General features: G+C 42.2%; 1 protein-coding gene across 3 annotated transcripts in view; it reads left to right on the top strand.

Moving 5' to 3' along the window:
- appa (amyloid beta (A4) precursor protein a) overlaps nt 1-16,565 on the top strand; it is a 92,280-nt gene extending 75,715 nt beyond the window's left edge. Inside the window, exons 10-18 of one of the 3 annotated variants that reach the window (XM_080422203.1) lie at nt 256-330; nt 1,303-1,452; nt 2,630-2,758; nt 4,618-4,717; nt 9,006-9,230; nt 11,140-11,193; nt 11,517-11,611; nt 14,659-14,805; nt 15,514-16,565. In XM_080422203.1, coding sequence (XP_080278329.1) covers nt 256-330; nt 1,303-1,452; nt 2,630-2,758; nt 4,618-4,717; nt 9,006-9,230; nt 11,140-11,193; nt 11,517-11,611; nt 14,659-14,805; nt 15,514-15,615 — 1,077 coding nt within the window. In that variant the 3' untranslated portion in view covers nt 15,616-16,565. Of the gene's footprint in view, nt 1-255; nt 331-1,293; nt 1,453-2,629; nt 2,759-4,617; nt 4,718-9,005; nt 9,231-11,139; nt 11,194-11,516; nt 11,612-14,658; nt 14,806-15,513 lie in introns of all 3 variants that reach the window. The other 2 variants (XM_080422202.1, XM_080422201.1) reach the window with 2 other exon arrangements.
- Nucleotides 16,566-19,788: the final 3,223 nt, after the last annotated feature.

Raw genomic sequence — 19,788 nt, 5'->3', positions numbered from 1 at the left:
AAATGAGTTCGACAAGCCTGGGTTAAAGCCTTAATCAGTGATTTTTTTTTTTTCAACCGGTTGGCTGTATGTAGAACAGCAGCAACATTTTATATATTGTGCTAATGGTTTAGGAAACAGAGCTCTAGCTTTTGGGGGCTCCTTTTCACAAATCGCATGATTGGGTCTTGGTCTGGCAAAACTTTGCATACTTATTATATTGTATTTGTTTGCTTTAATCTCTGCGTGTTTGTTTGTTTGTTTGTTTGTCTCCAGGTGATGAGAGAGTGGGAGGAGGCGGAGAGGAAGGCAAAGAGTTTACCACGAGCTGATAAGAAGGCTGTTATCCAGGTCAGACACACACACACACACACACACACACACACACACACACACACACACACACACACACACACACACACACACACACACACACACACAGTGTCCACCATCATGTTGTAGAATATGATTGAGAGGCAGAACGTGTTATGGTATAAATCATTGTCAGTAGATTTCCATATTATAATACATGCATCTTTTCCATAAACTGAATATAGTTTTTATCCATGCAGTATGTATTGCTCAGACCAACATCCCAAACAGAGTGTAGATGCATTTGCTATAACGCCTACCTGTGTTTTCACATGGTATTTGAGCATGTAACCACAGGCCTGTATCCACACGCACGCACGCACTCACGCACGCACGCACGCACGCACGCACGCACGCACGCACGCACGCACGCACGCACGCACGCACGCACGCACGCACGCACGCGAGCACACACACACACACCAGAAATGACCCCCACCCCCAACTGATTACTGTACACATATTTGTTGCTGCTAGTGTTTGTTTATTTTCTACTAGTGCTGATGATGTCTAGGACATAGTATTGTATATTATTGCTTGCCTTTAAATGTCTCTATGAATTGAATACACAGGACCTCAATGGAAACAAGTCCTCAGGACTTTTGGGGTTATCCTTTTAGACCAAGTGTATGACTGTACTATGTACACACACACACACACACACACACACACGCACACGCACATTACTTGTATTGCCATACTTGTGAGGGCCAAATGTCCCCACAAGGATAGTAGAATTGCAGTAATAGACATTGGTTCTTCTCACATGAGAAATGGTTGTTCTATGGTAAAAAACTATCTACAATCTGCAGTTTTTCGGCTATTGTTCAGCTATTTTAGATTATTTTTGATGCTGTCCTAAAAATGGTGATGTCCTCACAAGTATTGTAAACTAAATGTGTGTGTGTTTTTGTGTGCGTTTGTGTGTGCCCCCGCGTGCAGCGTTTCCAGGAGAAGGTGGAGGCGTTGGAGCAGGAGGCCGCCAGCGAGCGGCAGCAGCTGGTGGAGACACACATGGCGCGGGTGGAGGCTCTGCTCAACGACCGCCGCCGGCTGGCCCTGGAGAGCTACCTGACCGCCCTGCAGCAAGACCCCCCCAGGGTACATACACGCGCGCGCGCACACACACACACACACACACGCACGGCTGTCACGATTACAACATTTTACTTGCCGAGTAGTTGTCACACAGATAACTACGATTAACGATTTAATTGTTTTTGAACATTGAATATTGAAATATATTCAAATAAAAAATATTTCCGGTTTGCCCCTTAGGCTTTGTTATAAAAAAATCCATAAGGCAGATATGACACAACTCGAATATACAAATACATATTTTATACTTACAACACGCCACAAAGTGACATTTTGTAAGCTTGTAGATCTGCTATTTTTGGAAAATGTTTGAAAACGTTTTTCAACATGGAAACGATTATGCGAAATAATTGCGAAATAATTGTGACTATCTCAAATAATTGTGATTAGGCGATTATGTAATAACTGTGACAGGCCTACACACACATACTTATTACTTACCGTTTGATTTATTTTTATACTTTTATAACATTAGTGTCACGTAGCTAGATGTATCAGAGATCTCCGCCTACCGATATGTACTCTACTGTACTGTATGGTGACGAAAAAAATACAATGAATGATTAAAAAATATAAAACCAAATTGCAGAATCTATGCAAAGACTTTCATGCGTTCCTTCATATTAGGATCAGGATTGGTTTTCAAAGCCGTAGACGCTAGGTTTGTCAGCGATGGGTTTTCTCCACACTTCTAACGGGACCTCTCGATAAATCTGTCTAGGCAAGACTGCTATTAGCATGACCTACTTTTCATCTGGGCGCTTTCAACTACCCAAGCACAGTTTGAGCTAATCAGTGTACATAACGTGCTTCAGTGCATAAATAATAAGTTTGATTTTGAAATATGCATTGGGATCATTCATAAATGAGTGTCTCTCCTCATACCTGGAACACCTCACATGGTTTGCTTAAGTACAGCTCCCTTTTCCCCCTGGGTCTCTTTCAGTCGGATATATGATCAACTTTGTTCAATCTAAATTGCACCCGTTTTAATTGATGTTGATAAGTCATGTGATGTAGTTTTCTTTTAACCAATTCAAACCGGGAACGCATCTGTGTAACCAACCATTATTTTATAGTTTGGCTATTTAAAATTAGAGAGAATTAGATAGAGAATTAAATAAAGGTTAAAATTAAATTAAATTAAATGTGTCTGTCTGCCTGCCTGTCTGTCTTGCAGCCCCGCCACGTGTTCAGCCTGCTGAAGAAGTACGTGCGCGCCGAGCAGAAGGACAGGCAGCACACGCTCAAACACTTTGAGCACGTTCGCATGGTGGACCCCAAGAAGGCTGCCCAGATCAGACCTCAGGTAAAGCCCTCATCCCCACGTACAGTAATGTGCAAAAAAAAAACGTTTCTGTTTGCGTCCGTCGCGTGGTCAGTAGCGGATACAGAACCTGTCTAATGGCTGGGCCTGAGTTATTAAAGCTTATGTATTATAATGATTTCCACAAGCGGCACGTAGAACAGAATAGAACAAAATAGACCAGACAGTGTATTTTTAGCGGAGTGAGTGCACTCGCCATCTGGGACGCTTCTGAAACACATCAGGTGGAACACAAGCATCGTTTAGCCTGTCCACAATCAGGAGCGTGACACTACCACTCCCGTTGGAATCGGAAATGCTCATGGACGTCACATGACGAGCAAGTTATCAATCTTGACATGACAAAAGCGTTTTGTGTTGTGCTTCCTTAGCCACTTAAACCCTCTAGATTGTGTAAACTGGACATAAAGTTGTCTCTGTACTTGGACCGCTTTCGTTTCCGTCTACACCAAATCTCTTTTGACGCGTTGTGAGCTTGTAGATCTAAACTTTTTGGCTGATGTTCCCACCAGAATATGAATGCTGGCCTTAGTAAGAACAATAGCACTTTATCTAAGATCTAATAGTACTATATGAAACCATGTTTTGCTATCATATCCATATTTTTAAATCATGGTGATTCCATCCCTTGGACAGACACGCCAAATAAATTAAATCAAATAAATCTCGACACAGCCTTGCAAAAGATGAAGAGACATGTGGTAAATGTTTGATGTCTATATTCCCAGTTAAAAGGCAGCCCATGCACAATGCCGTGCACCAATCTGCTGACTGACTCTCATGGTCAAAGCACGCAGTGCCACCATTTTGGTACTTTTCTGTTTTTCATTTATGTAAGACCTTTTTAATACCTCTAAAACAGAAAATAAGACCATTACTGCGTCTAATCAACAAACAATGCTATAAAAAATGGCCAAATTGTCAAATATTACCTAAGAAAGAGGCAACAATGTGAAATATAGTGAAAATAGCTGATCTACAAGCTCACAAGGCATCGCAAATATTCATCTGTGGACATACAAGGTTTATACCTAGTGTATTTATTTATTTTGAACTATGCAGCGTGAACACATTTTGACTGAACTGTGAAATGAACTTTGAGCTAGCTCTTGTGGAGGGTGAACTTGAACTTGCACAACACTGAACAGAGTGCTGCGACACTGCTGCCGGAGCCATCTGGGACAGACCTCCTCAGTCACACATACACACACACACACGCACACACGCACACACACACACGCACACTCAGAGTCCCTAAAGCGAGCTTAAATGGCTGACAAAAATGAGGAACTGCAATTCGGCGAGCGAATCAATAGAGCTTTCACTTAATCAAGTCCCACACCCCCAATGAAATGAAATGAAATGCCACCCTGTGATCAATGAACCAACGTTGGCAGCGGCACGACAGCCAAAATCTTTACAGCAGAACAGTGTAACTCTGTGTGTGTGTATGTGTGTGTGTGTTCTTGTTTTACTATATTTTTGAGGACCAAACGCCCCCAAAGCGTAGTAGAATTTGAGAAACAGACATTGTGAGGACCATTTTTGTGGTCCTCACTAGACAAATAGCTTTTTTAAGGTTAAATATCATTTTTTGATTTAGGATTACAATTAGGAACAGATTCAGGTTGGGATTAGACATTTAGAGGTTCGGTTTAGGGGTTGGGGCTGGAGTTGTCCATATTTTATACTTGGGTGTGCGCCGATGATTCACACCGAAAAATAGCAGATCTACAAGCTTAGATCTGTTTTTTTTTTGTGGCTATTTTCAATGTAGTCCTAAACGTGATGTCCTCACACAAGTGTAGCATTACAAACCTGTGTGTGTGTGTTCTCCCTAGGTTCTGACCCACCTGCGTGTGATTGAGGAGCGCATGAACCAGTCTCTGGGTCTGCTCTACAAAGTGCCCGGTGTCGCCGACGATATTCAGGACCAAGTCGGTGAGTCTCAACGCATCGCCAGCTTCTTTCCAGCTGTTCATGTAATTCACAAGTTCACAGATGTCCGCCCAGGGCAAGTCACAAAGAGAAGTCCGAACGTGCTTTAGCAGCCATGTTGTGGGTAGAAGGGTTCGCTGCTCAACAGTAGGATGGTATGATATATAGAGGTTTTTGGGGCTTTTCATGCCTTTATTTAGAGAGGGATAGGGAAAGTAGGCTGACAGGAAGTGGGGAGAGAGATGGGGTGACACGCAGCAAAGGTCGTCGGGAACGGGAGTCGAACCAGGCTGAGTCAGGCTGGCATTGCAGCCTAGGGTGCCTGGACGTCGCGCTACGGCCCAGGCCTTACGGTATGATATTAAATTTGCCAGAATGATTTCAGATTTTTTGCTGTTGTCTGTACTCAGGAGCCGAGATACTGAATTTTTAAGTTTTAAGTTAACTCTTTCAGTGCCAAGAGTATTTTCATAAAGTACTCCCAAACTGCCAGGAATTTGCGTTTTTTTTTATTTTGTAATTTTGTAATTTTTCATTCAAATAAATGATCTGATTGGGGTTTTAAACCCATAATACAGTTCTACCAGTAGAGAGCAACAAATCGACACATTGATGATCTCGCTGGCTCACTCGCCCCCTCCCGAACAGGCTCACGTCATATCCGGTCAGAACCGGATGTTGACATTTTCGACAATCGTTGATCGCGCTAAATTACGATGCGATACACGACTACGATGACTGATCGTCACCCAGACCAAAGAGAGTAGACGTGGACCTCTCCGTTCGCTTTTTATACCGTGTGAAAAACCGTGACTTTCCCTATTCTGGCCGAAAATCACCGGAGAAAAACAACGTGACCCGGAAATGAAATTTTTTTTTTTACATCCGGCTCCGGGTGACTCTGAAGGAGTCAGGAAGCGAAAGTGATCATGAAAAATATACAGAATAACGCGACCACAGTCAAAAGTAAAAACTCGGGATTTCTCGTGCTGGCACTGAGGGTACTCTGGAAAAACTCGGGATATGTCGGGGCGTGGCACTGAGAGAGTTAACAAGGAAGTGGATAGGAGTCTAGATCTTCGAAAAATCATATCTCCTTGGTCTTTGCATAAAAAATAAAAAAACGCATATATGCGTTATTGGCAGGCAAGTGATGGATTCTAAAGAACGCATATATGCGTTATTGGCAGGCAATGTGTTAAGACCGGGAACGCATCTGTCATTTTTTGATTTGAACTAAACAAGCATTATTTTACACTTTGGCTCTTCAAAAATAGCAGATATACAAGATCATATAAGCTTGTAGATCTGTTTTTTTTTATCATAAAGATTTGTGCAAATCTTTGAATATGTTTTTAAAGCAAACATTTGTGGAACAAAATATTTTTAGATGGGAGTCCGCGGCCAAATGCATATAATTTTGGGGGTCCTTGACATGAACAAAGTTTGAGAAACACTGATATAGTAAGAACTGTTAAGATTTAGAAGACATTTGTAGAATCGACCTCAGGTCTTAAAAAGAAAGTTACTACCCAAACAAATTGAGTGGTCTGCACGTTTTATAAATTGATAAAACGTGCAGACCCAGTCAGAGTGCTCCAGTAATTTATTTTTAAGTGCCCAGATAACGTTCTTTATAATACCCTTACGGGTCCATTTGGTTGGTCCTTGAAATAAATAAAAAGTTTGGGAACTTCTGCACAAACGTGTTTGTCTACTCTGCAACCGACCCAAGGACATTGTTGATGTTTTGTATTGTATCGTATGTCCTGATTTTGAATCGAATACATTGGTCCACAATGGAAAACAAGATCTCAGGGCTTTTTGTGTTTGTGCTTTGTGTGTCCTTTTAGCATTGCTTGCGTAATTGTACTTGCTGTACTCTTTGCAATTTTTTAATAAAGTATTCAATCATTCAATCAAAAAAACAAGAAGGCGTCAGCAGTGACAGGAACAATACACATGGGGGAATTGGCACAACAAAATTCTTCGGTTTTACTGAAATGACAACCTTTTCCTGTGGGAACCCCACACCCTCTGTTAAAATGGCAAACCCTTTCTCTCTCACTCTCTCTCACTCTCTGTCTCGCTCTCTCTCACACTCGGTGTTTTAAATTGCGAGCTATGTGAGGGTTTGACAGTTTATTGGAGTTGTGTGCGTCACTCAGGCATCTGTGACTGTCCACCCAACATACTTGCACAATGTTGACTACACACACACACACACACACACACACACACACACACACACACACACACACACACTATGTTCATGCATTTTCAGGCCTTTGAGTATGACGTCCGTCCCAACTTTATGGTGTGCGTTAACCCTATAATGTGGTTTCTCAATTCACACGTAAACCTAAAAACACTACAGTTCATCCTAAGACGCCAACTGTTAAAACTATGCAGAGATGCAAGCTCCCTCTATCCTTCACATACAACTGACAATTCGAACGGTTTGTTTTGTTTTTTAATTGTACTCGGACATTGCTTGAATTAAATAATACAATGTGTAAGTGGATAACGTCGACTAATCTCAGATATACACTTGAACGACTTTAGCCCCCTATGCTAAATGGACCTGACTTGGCACTACTTGGTGCGTTTCTTTTTCCCTCTACACCAAATCCTTTTGCTGAAAATAGCCGATCTACAAGCTCCACGCCGCGTTCTGACCTTGTAGATCTGCTATTTTTGAAAAATTTTGAAAAATGTTGCAAATCTTTGAATATAGTATATATATATTTAAAGCTACATTTTTAACTCAAACCTTTGCGTCTGGGGGTCCCTGGAACAAAATATTTTGAGATGGGGGTCGGCGATCAAATGCATATCATTTTGGGCGTCCTTGAGATGAAGGACCCCAACATGCCGAACTGAGAGATACAAGAAATCACCAATCCCATACATGTGCAGAGCAGACTCTTATAGTCAGGGGATATTAGCAGAAAGATTTCCAATCTTGGAATAAATTCCTTACCAAAAAAAATCTTCACCAATGTGTTTGTAAAGGTGTCTAGTAACACATCTCACAAAGACTGAAATTCAGTTTCCCTAGGAGAACTTTTGACAGCTGCTGAAAGTTGGGGTACCCACCATTTCCCTGCATTTCCATGCAGGGCAAAAAAAGGGGTCAAACTAGGGTGTTTTTATGATTCTGAATCCATTGCAAGCATTTGTTTTGCACCAAAACCACTCATTGGGCTAAAAACAGCCCAATCTCAATGGGCTTTTTACACAAAAAGTATACCTGGACAATCCGTTTTTAGCCCAAGGAGTGGTTTTGGTGCAAAACAAATGCTTGCAATGGATTCAGAATCATAAAAACACCCCAGTTTGACCCCTCACATGCTACTTAAAACAGAATTAAAATTAGATTGTTTTTGCCCTGCATGGAAATGCAGGGAAATGGTGGGTACCCCAACTTTCAGCAGCTGTCAAAAATTCTCCTAGGGAAACTGAATTTCAGTCTTTGTGAGATGTGTTACTAGACACCTTTACAAACACATTGGTGAAGATTTTTTTTGGTAAGGAATTTATTCCAAGATTGGAAATCTTTCTGCTAATATCCCCTGACTATTAAATGATAATGGATTTTAGATTTCTGTTTTAGGTCATTAGATTTTTAGTTTTTAAGTTTTAAATTGTAATCGGCAAAATAATTCATATCATCTGTGATCATGCTGAATAAACATAAACATAAACCACTCATATAGCAACATACGTTTTTCTGAAAACTGTCAGGATTTAGAAGACATTTGTAGAATCGGCCCAAAACACGCTCGCCCCCATTCTTTTCGCGGACCAGCGGGTGAATACCACCGAATTTGCCCCGGGCGACTGTGTTTTGGGGCGTGCGTTTTGGTTTTCTTCCATAAGTGTTGCTGGCCGTCCACCCAGCGCAACACAGTCGCCTTGGAAAACAAGGAAGTGTTGATCAAACTGCATCGTCTATTTCTCACTTCAAATGTTTTCAAAAACATTCTTGTGAGCAACGTTTAGCTGTAAATTATATGGTGTGTTTGTTTACATGGCTGTCATGTTGGATACAGCATAAAATCAAGCAGCGCAGGTTGATATGAGCAGGTGTTCTGAGTCTTTGATTAGCCAGCGGTCTGTTACTGAGCTCATCGCTCATTATTCAGAAACACACCGCTGAATTCAGCGATTGACCATTCAGAATCAAGCATTCAACCCATAGAGTTAAAAATAAGATTCAACCAAGCCGTGTAATAATGGGGTTTAATGGCCGTCCTCAATCATTGCCTCTCTTCTGGTCCCTGTGCAGAGCTGCTGCAGAGGGAGCAGTCAGAAATGGCCCAGCAGCTGGCCAACCTGCAGACGGACTCCAGGGTGAGCTACGGCAACGACGCCCTGATGCCCGACCAGGAGCCTGGAGACAGCCAGGCCGCCGGCCTGGACCTGATGCCCCAGGAGGACACCCTGAGCCTGGGAGAAGGAGTGGGCTTCATCCACCCCGAGAGCTTCAACCAGGCCAACACTCAGAACCAGGGTGAGTAGAGCAGGGTTTCTATAAGTGGGTGCCGTGGCGCAAGTCCAGGGGTGCCCCAGGATACTATTATAACATTTAGGCTTTATCAATATCACTTCAGTTTAACCACTTAGACCATGCAGTACTTAATAAAATGGACCGGAGTGCTTGGTGTGTTCTTTTTCGATCTACATTCGCCAAAAATAGCCGATCTACAAGTGCGTTGTGAGCTTGTTGATTGGGTACTTTTGGCAAACATTCCCTCTAGAATAGATGCTGGGGTGGTAAAATTTTTGTCGAGAGAAATGAGCAACCAGGTCTATGAAAACCAGCCCAAAAGAAGCCACTAGGCCACATGAGCACACACATACTGTACACACATGCAGCTATTTGAAAATAGCTGATCTACAAGCTCTCAACGCAGCTCATCGTGGCGCATTGTGAACTTGTGGATCTGCTATTTGCCAGACCCAAGGGGTCGGCCTACATGAGGCTTGGTCGGTCGGTCGGTCGGTCTGTCCCTCTTTTCCTGTCCTGTCCCTCTTTTCCTCTGCACATACGTCATGCGAAGTCCGGCCATTCAGATTTCAACCACTAGGGGTCTGGCAGTACCAGGTCTCCTGGTTCCCTTGTTTCAACAACAACACAAAATATGTCTTGAAAGAAATTGCAATATTTTCAGATAATTTATGTTATCAAATATATATTAATTTGGGTGGTCCTTGACAATGTTTGAGAACCACCGGTTTGAACAACATTAGACAAGGCCAAATAAGCAACTATACTTTAGAAACAAGCCCAAAAATAATGCGACGCGCAACTACCAACATTTACAAGCGACTTTACAGAAAAACAATCCTAAAGTCGCTAGAATAAGAAGTCATGGCAACACTGGCAGAGCGGAGCGGGACAATTAACCCGGAATATATCGAAAAAATAAGCCGCTTAATATTGGTCATGTAGGTTTGAATAATTGAAAAGCAGGTTTTCTTTATATACTATATCATTCTTTTTATTTTATTTCTTATATCAACGAATTGACATGAATAAATCTTATAGATTTTTTTATAATGGACTAAATCAGGGGTCTTCAATGTTTTAAGGCCAAGGACCCCCTAGCTGAGAGAGAGATGAAGCAGGGACCCCCTCTATATTGTATACAATTGTGTTTCAGATTAAACTTTTTTTGTTTACTTGGTCTGCTCTTTTTCCCCCTCTACACCTATACCTCTTTGCCAAAAATAGCCGATCTACAAGCTCACAACGCCAGGCGCGAGGCGTTGTGAGCTTGTAGATCTGCTATTTTTGGCTCAAGTTCTCCTCAGAAAAGGGATGTTAGGGTTCAAGTGGTTAAGGTAAAAACAAAAAAAGATCATCACACAAAGATTTGGCAGACCCCCTGTAGTAACTCTGAGGACCCCCTGGGGGTCCCGGGCCCCCTGTTGAAGACCCCTGGACTAAATTGATTAGATAAAGTGATTAACCACTCTGTTTCATACTTTGTTGTGCAATGGAATGCATGGAAAAAGTGACAATAGCCAATCTATGAGCTCACAACCTCCTTAGAAGATATTTCTAGCCTATTATTCAATATAGTGAAAGTGAAAGGTGAAATCTTAAGCAGAAAAACAAAAAGGGTTTGTGCAAGTGGCCACAGGCTTTCATTGTAAGTAGTAAGTAAGTTACTAAACAAGATTTAATTCCAAAGGTGAATACATTTTACTGTTTCATGAAGCAGCTAATGTGCGTTAAGTGCACACTAAAATCTGGATTATTAATTTATACAGTATCTTAAAGTGTAAAAGATGTCTCCCTTTCAGTTGGAAATCAATCAATGCTGAACGCATCATGAACATTTATAGTGCGTGGATAGTCTGACTCGACTGACCAATTTTCCATGCTTTTCTCTCCTCTCGCTCTCTCTCTATAGTTGAACCTGTAGACTCTCGCCCCAATCCTGAGCGAGGCCTTCCCACAAAACCAGGTGTGTACTGTATGTGTGACGGTTTAGAATTTAGTGAAGGTTGGAGTTATGCCTGATTTATACTTCACAACGAGTCACATCGTTAGATTGATTGAATACTTTAGAGGGGCACAACACCCTAGGCTGATTTGGTTGGTTTTCTACTTCAGGTGAAACTAGTAAGCGACACAGCTTCACCAAACATATGAATAATGAGTGTGTTATATTTTTATAGGTGTGTCCAGAGCCAAGGGCCAATGTGCAAGCATGATAGACCGTATTGACACGCCTAAAATAAAAAATAAAAAATAGTGTCCATTCTAACGCCACCATGCTCTTCCCAGTGACAGGAGTGAAGATGGAAGCTCTCCCTGAGCTGCGAATGATGGAGCCAGACGACAGACACAGCACTGAATATGAAGTCCACCACCAGAAACTGGTACGCAAACTTAGATAGCATGTTATGTAGACATAGTATGTATAGTTTCAATGTAGGCTGATGATAGGGTCTTGGTTTACGTATGTATTAGTTATTATTAGATTATTGGTTTACTTATGTATTACTTTATTATTAGATTACTATTTTTATGCATTTGATGTATTATGCTGTATTATCTTGTGTCCTTGCTTACTGTAAGTCGCTCTTGATTAAGAGCGTCTGCTAAATGCCTTAACTGTAACTGTAAGTATGGACAGACTGACAGAATAGAAGCCAGACATTAGCATAGGCTGGACAGACAGTGAGTGGAGAATTTTTTTTTGCCACTTGAACTATGCCTTATTTTATACTGTATCCTACAACAGTGTCGCACAGTGAAAATAGCAGATCTACAAGCTCACAACGTTAAAGTGAAAGTGGTTCAAAATCACACACACCCACACACTGTAATCACAATACAATGATGTAACCGCCTGTCTAGGTGAGTCTTTAACAAACTTACCGTATTGTCTATTTTCAAATAATTGCATAACTTGAAAAAATATATAATTTTTATATGTTTTGAAACATTGGGGGACATTGGCACAAACTATATTTCAGATGGGGGGTTGCGGCCAAATACATTAATGTAGGGGTGCTTGACATGAAAACGCTTGAGAACCATTAGTCTCGGGGCAAAACATGCAAAGGCTCGATCGCCTTTGGTCTTTAATCTTATGCGAGGGCAACCATCAGGGATGAGGATCTCGCAGACATGCTGGGAACAATGGCATTGTGACGTCACCGTGCCTGTGTGTGCCTCAGTCAGTGATTGTGCAATGCATTGAACACACAGCAGTATAATTGAGCCGTCAGTCATCTCTTTCAGCTGCTGCTCAGCTCGCAACCCTCCAACCCACACACACACACACACACACACACACACACACACACACACACACACACACACACACACACACACAGCTCACAACCCTCACAATCCACCTTCCAAATCCTGCAGTGTAATTCCGCACACCGACTCCGCTCAAATCCTTTAATCCCTCCATTTTGTAACTTATCACATCTCTCACATGCTGTATAGTCTGAGTCAGCCATTCTCAACCTTTTTTTTTATTATTTTAATTTCAAGGATACCCAGTTTGAAATGCAGTAGGACACGGACCCCCATTTCATACCATTTTGTGTCTGCGAGACCCCCCAATCTACACTGTGAAATCCTTAATTTAACTCTGAGCGCGTACAAATGGACCCGTAATGCTGCGTTCACGCTGGCAGATACAAAACATACAAAGACACAAAGCAGAGCAGCATATCTGTCGCGGAGTTGCCGTTTAATTGTTGCACAACGAGCTCGTTGAGGCCATCAAGCGTGATTCGGACGAGCAAAAGTAAAATAAGGCCTGCCGGTTAATAAAAGAACATGGAGCTAGCGGAGAGAAATCATTATTTTTCCCTCATTACAAACAGGAATTGTGTGGAGAGCAAAGGTGAACGGAAATGGTTAACTCTTTGACTGCCCGATCAATAGTGTAATAGTGTGCCACTGCTGCCAGCAAAAACAGCGTTGTTACTGCATCTTTGAAAAATCATGGAATAATATTCGTGACCGCCGGAGATCGGCTCATTACACGCACAGGGTTGTCGTAGTAGAGGGGGAAAAATAGTGTGGTCGCGATCCTCCATTCTAGAGCTATGGCTGTTTCAATGAGGCTTGTTTTGTCGTAAAGCAGGAGGAACGGAGATCTAGCAGAGATATGGCCGTTTCACTGCAGGAAATAGGAAATTAAAAGCGGGAAGCATGTGTGTCATTTTAGATTTTAGCTGTATAGCAACATATGTTTTTCAGAAAATTCTTAGGATTTAGAACAGTGTTTCTCAAAGATATGTACGAGCTCACAGCGCACCACTTCTTGCCGCGCTGCGAGCTTGTACATCTGCTATATATGAACATTGTTTTTGAAAAATCTTGAAAGTGGGGGTCCGTGGCCCTTTATATCCATCCATCCATCCATCGGTCTTTGGCACAAAAATGTTTGAGAACTACTGATTTAGAAGGCATTTGTAGATTCAGCCTCAGGTCTTTATGGGTACCACTACCTTGTACATCATCACCTCTTGAGGTTCTGTATGTACTTATGCCTGTACGTTACATACAGTACATACTTAACCCATTAAAACCGGGAAAGCATCCGTGTCATTTTAGATTTTAACCACTTTAACCATTATTTTATACTTTGGTTAATCAAAAATAGCAGATATACAAGTTCATATATGAGCTTGTATTGTATACTGCTTTTTTTGAAAAATCGTGAAAATGTGTGCAAATCTTTGAATATATACATTATATATATATCGTTTTTAAAGCGAACATCTTTGCTTCCGGGGGTCCCTGGAACAATATTTTAAGATGGGGGTCCGCGGTCAAATACACATAATTTTGGCTTGACATGAAAAAGGTTGATATAGCAACACAAGTTTTTCAGAAAACTGTTAGTCCTTACACACCGGGGCGATTTTTTTCATGCGAATAATACGTTTTTTTTTTAAACCTTATAAAGTCAATGCAAGCTTCCACACCAGTTTCGCGGAGCGAAAAAAAGCGTCTTTTAATTATTCGGAACGAGTCAGAATTTTGCGTATATTCGCATATTCGCCGGTGTGTAACCGCCTTTAGGATTGGAGACATTTTTGGAATGAGCCTTATGTCTTAACCCATTTAGACCTGAGGCCGATTCTAAAAACGCCTTTCTAAATCCTGACCTAAGTTTTCTGAAAAACTTCAAATATGTATACAAAAATGTCAACAAATGTATGTTGCTATATACTGTACATAGCAACAAGAACCCCAAAAGGGGTTCCCGTCCTGAAAGGTATAGTTACAAATAGGGGTTCCCGCCCAAAATGGGTTAATGGGTACCTAGTTTGTACATTGTGGACACCACCTCTCTTGAGGTGGCGTACGTACTCATGCATGTACGTTACGTACATCCTTAACATGCGTATTTGATGGTAAGCGTCTTGTGACGGTGTGACCTGGTGTGCCGCAGGTGTTCTTCGCCGAGGACGTGGGCTCCAACAAGGGCGCCATCATCGGCCTGATGGTGGGGGGCGTCGTCATCGCCACCGTCATCGTCATCACCCTGGTCATGCTGAGGAAGAAGCAATACACCTCCATCCACCACGGAGTCATCGAGGTGTGTGTGTGTGTGCAGGCACATATTTACAGTTTTGCAGGACCATTGCCAACAAGCCTTTTACATTCTAAATTAACACTGAGGATTTACGGGTCCATTTGGGGCCCATTTTTACTCTCTCCGGGTTTAAATGAACAGAAGATTTAACTGTTCGGGTACTCATAATGTGCGTGTGCGTGCGTGTGTGCTAGTAGTACTATACTTGTGAGGGCCAAACGTCCCCACAAGTATAGTAGAATGTGAGAAACAGACATTGTGAGGAGAGGACCATTTCCCTGGTCCTCACAAGAGAAATGTTTCTTTTAGAATGATTTTAGAGTTATGTCAATTAGGAAAAGATTCAGGTTGGGGTTCGGATTAGGCATTTTGAGTTTAGGTTTAAGGCCTGGGGTTCGAGTTATGCCTGATTTACACTTAGTTGCGCATCGGTGTCGAACACCGGAAAGCAGCCACATTTCCAGCAAATTTTGGGGATATTTTCAATGGCGTCTTAACCCATTCAATCCGGGAAGATTTCCACACATTTTCACGATTTTTCAAAAATAGCAGATCTACAAGCTCACTATGAGCTTGTAGATTTGCTATTTTTGAATAGCCAAAGAAATCTAAAATGACAGAGCTGCGTTCCCGGATTGAATGGGTTAAACTGTTGGTGTCCTCACAAGTATAGTAACACAAAGTGTGTGTGTGTGTCTCTCTCTCCTCCAGGTGGATGCCGCCGTCACCCCGGAGGAGCGCCATCTGTCCAAGATGCAGCAGAACGGCTACGAGAACCCCACCTACAAGTTCTTTGAGCAGATGCACAACTGAGAAGAACACTCTCGCACGCACACACACACACACACACAGACACACACACTCACACACCGGTCTTGTCGCACATCGACCACCACTAAACCCCACTCCCTCAATGCCACCCACGTATCTCCACCCATCCCACCCCACCCCAATCGATCCCCCCTCCTCCCATCCCCCTGAAATCCGAAGGAAGGGTTTGTTTTGTGAGCCTGTGTGGGTGTGCCTGACCGCACCGTTCAATCCACGAAAAACACACGCATTTAATTGGGTGGTGTTTATTTTTTTTCCCCCCATTAACTCCGTCTAGGCCTGCTGAGTATATATATATATATATAATATATACTGTATGTATTTATAAAACAAAAAAACAAAAAAAACACAAAAAAAAACATAGCCCCGCTCAGCGCATCAAAACAAACCCACCCCATATAGGGGAGAGAGCGTGTCCTCCTACTCACTGAGTCAAGGTCAGTGGATTGCGTTTTGCTGTTCCGGTATGTGATGGATTAGATGTGGACTCTTATAGAGGAAATCTGACCTGAGATCAGTATTTCAGGGCACTCTATCTCTCTCTCTCTCGCTCTCTATGCTGCTGAGCCTCATTAAATTGCTTCCAATCGAAGCCAACCTCAAGGTGTGATTTTCTTTCAAAACAAATCGTGTTTTTGCAACCACTGGTTTGATTTAATGTCAAACGCCAAATGACTGACGATCGCTTAGTTATTTTAGTACACAATTTAACCCAGTGGTGTGTCAAACAGCGGAGAAGGCCTTTGTACGAGCTCACAACGCGACATGCTGTGAGCTTGCAGATCTGACATTTTCCCCTACGTCCAGGATAGGGACGCTCGTGTTCATGTGGTCGAATAGATCGGTCTATGACAGTGGTTCTCAAAAGTGGGGTCCAGGGACCCTCAGGTTGGGGGGGCTCCAAATGGCCCCTTACAGGTCTGTAACTCTGCGAGCGTGCAAATGGAACCAAATGGACCCGTACGGGTCCATTTGGTTCCATATGCACGCTCGCAGAGTTATCGGGAGGGTGGGGGTGGGGTCCTTTTGAAATTAAAACGTTTGAGAATCACCGCTCTATAAGACGAGATCGCGACGTATTTTTCGTTTGAGGCTCAGCAGCTGCCCACCTCCGGAAACCAACCCCCCACCCGCCCACTACTGCCCCCTACAGTCCACACTGGAGTATAGGTGATCCCCACCCCCTTCCCCTCTTCTCCCTCTCTTACTTTGTGCATTCTCACGACAGCCGGGCTGGGTTTAACTGACTGTTTCTCAACGTAAGGGTCCAGGGACCACCAGGGGTCAAAATCGCCCCCCCCCACCCCTTTTTTACGGGTCTCTAACTCGAACGTTACAGACCCCGTAAAGGTCCGTTTGGTTTCATTTGTACACTCGCAGAGTTACGGACCCTTAAGGGTCCATTTGGTTTCATTTGTACACTCTCAGAGTTGCGGACCCGTAAGGGTCCGTTTTGACCCCTGTCGGCCCCCAAACTCGACGTTGAGAACCAGGGCGTTGACTCACACAAGGCTCTCAAGGATTATAAATATATATCAAGAGGCTACCGATGATGAAGATAATGATGATGATGATGGTAACCATGTATTCCGAATGAGCTTTTTTTTTGTTGTTTTTATTTCTATTTTCTTCTTTCAAAGCCTATACGGTTTCCCAGTTTTGTTTTTCAAAAAATAACAAAAAATCTTAACAAATCGAGTGGAGAAAAAAAAAACGACAAAACATAAAAAAAGCCAAAAAAGAAAAAAACGATGTAAAGTCCTTTTTTTAACAATTGCGTGTGTTGTAATGCCGATCTTAGCTGTTCGTATGTAGTGCATGACGACGAAAACGGTGATGACAGGATTTGACAAAGAAGAAGAAAAAAACGAACCGAAAATCTTTAACGCTGCTCTTGAGAATCCTTTCTCACGTATCGGCTGTCATCCTAGCAACGATTGTACATTTTAGTATCTTCTCGTGACCACGTGACTTCAAACGACCATGACAAAAAAAAGAAAAAACGTATATTAAATCTACATAGATGAATGGGCTCAGCTTTGATATCATGTTTTAAAAAATGAATTAAAAAAAGAAATCCATGCTTTTGGGGGATTTAGTGTGTTCCGTTATTTTTATTTTTGATTATTTTTATTTTATTTTTTTGGTTCCTGAATCTACAGTACAAGGAGGGGGGTCGACTAAGATCCCTGTTGTGTATATTATTATTATTATTATGAACTTTACTGTGTTGAAAAATCCTTCTGTGATCACAGGATCTTTTTTGTGTAGGCTCTTTGAGATCATTCTATTTAATTTTGGGTTTTTTTTATTTTAAATTCACATTGTGTTCTCTTATTTTTTTCTTTTAAGGGGCATGCTAGGGGAGAGGCTGAGGAAGAGATTGCGGAAATGGGGAGGGAGGGAGGGTGTATAATATGTCTCGTCTTTTTCCTGCTACGTTATGCGTTTTAGTCCAGCCCGCCACGCGTTCCTCTTTCTCTTTGGGTCCGTAGACATTTCCGAAATACAATAACGTTTGCTCTTTGTGTACTTAAGACAACCCTTCTCTGTTACTCGATATCTTTACCCCCCCCCCCCCCCCGTCTCTCCCTCTCGCGCTCCAATCGTTCCGTGTTTTGAGGAGAGAACAGGTGCCGTCGAGGGGTGAATGATTGGATTGGAGGGGTGTGTGCGTGTGCGAGCGAGCGTGCGTGTGCGTGCGGGGGGTGAGTAGGGAGAGGAAATGACTTGCAGTTCCAGATGGCTAGCCAGCCAAGCAGTCCGTATATAATGGATTCTCCTCAGCTCCCTCCCCTCCCCTCCAGGCATGCTGCTCTCAGTGCTCACCGCTCCCCTAGTGGCAGCTCACTGTAGTGTTTTTGCATCATTGACCCAAGCTCTACCATGAAGATGGGTTTTTTTTAATGATGAGAGCACCTGAGCTGTTAGCATCGCGTCCAAATCATGGCATGACAGCACAAGTTACATCAGAAGCCAAAACTGGTTTCCCCTTGTCAATTTTGAGCCTGATACCGAAAATGGCCGATTTATAAGCGTTGTGAGCCCATAAATCGCCTATTTTTCAGTGTGCGACATCGGCACGCTAATTAAGTATGAATCAGGCTTTAACCCTTAACCCGCAGTCAGCTTTATGTCGCCGTGTATTCCCCTTACGTGGCTCGTCATGGCGTTACGAGGATCCTGGTTCGGCTGAATTTGCCAGACACTATCTCAGCACAAGGTTCAAAGAGAAACATTGTGATCTACAAACCCCCCCTGGCTCTCTGTGTGCTACATCTCATGAATAAGCAGTTTGCAGTGAATCTATATCCATCTTACTGAGACTGCAGTGGGCTGGGTCATATGCCTTGGTTTTCAGAGGGTGTTGTTTCTTATCAGCCCAGTAGAGGGCAGCGAGGTTGAGGAGGTAGCTAGGTTTGCTTTTTGGGGAAGGGGCCTTTTGTTTTCTGTGGCTTTCTTTTTATTTTCTTTTTATTTTTTATTTTTTTCCACTGTGTAATATTTTGCGGGCCATTTGCATTGGCTGGGAAAAAAACGCTTTCTACACTGTATTCCATAATAAAGTTTTGAATGTACATACGGATCCCTGTGCTGTTGCCTTTTGATTTATGAGCCTCTACAATGCAATAATCAGAATTTCATGCTTTTAAGTTTTCTTGAAAATGTCTTAAATATGATTTTGAGAGCTCTTAAAAATAGATTGGATTATGACGTTAAAGTCACTTTTGTAAAGTTGCATTTACTTCAGTCTCACTTTCAAATGTGTTTTTTGGGGGAAATGTAGTGATCACACTATAACAAAACTACTACATGAAACCACTATGGAACCAATAAGCAGTGGTGGAAAGTAACTAAGTACATGTACTCAAGTACTGTACGGAACCAATAAGCAGTGGTGGAAAGTAACTAAGTACATGTACTCAAGTACTGTACTTAAGTACAATTTTGAGGTATTTGTACTTTACTTGAGTATTTCCAATTTCCAATACTTTAACGTCTACTCCACTACATCTCAGAGGAAAATATTGTACTTTTACTCCACTACAATTATATGAAAACTTTGGTTACTTTGTAGATTTGGATTATTATTACAAAACACATTAACCACTTCAGCCCTATATATATTTCGGCCATTTGAAAATAGCAGATCTA

Source organism: Gymnoscopelus braueri (genome assembly GCF_963280865.1).
Source record: "Gymnoscopelus braueri genome assembly, chromosome: 24".
NCBI lineage: Eukaryota > Metazoa > Chordata > Actinopteri > Myctophiformes > Myctophidae > Gymnoscopelus > Gymnoscopelus braueri.
This window is presented reverse-complemented; position numbering and strand designations above follow the sequence as displayed.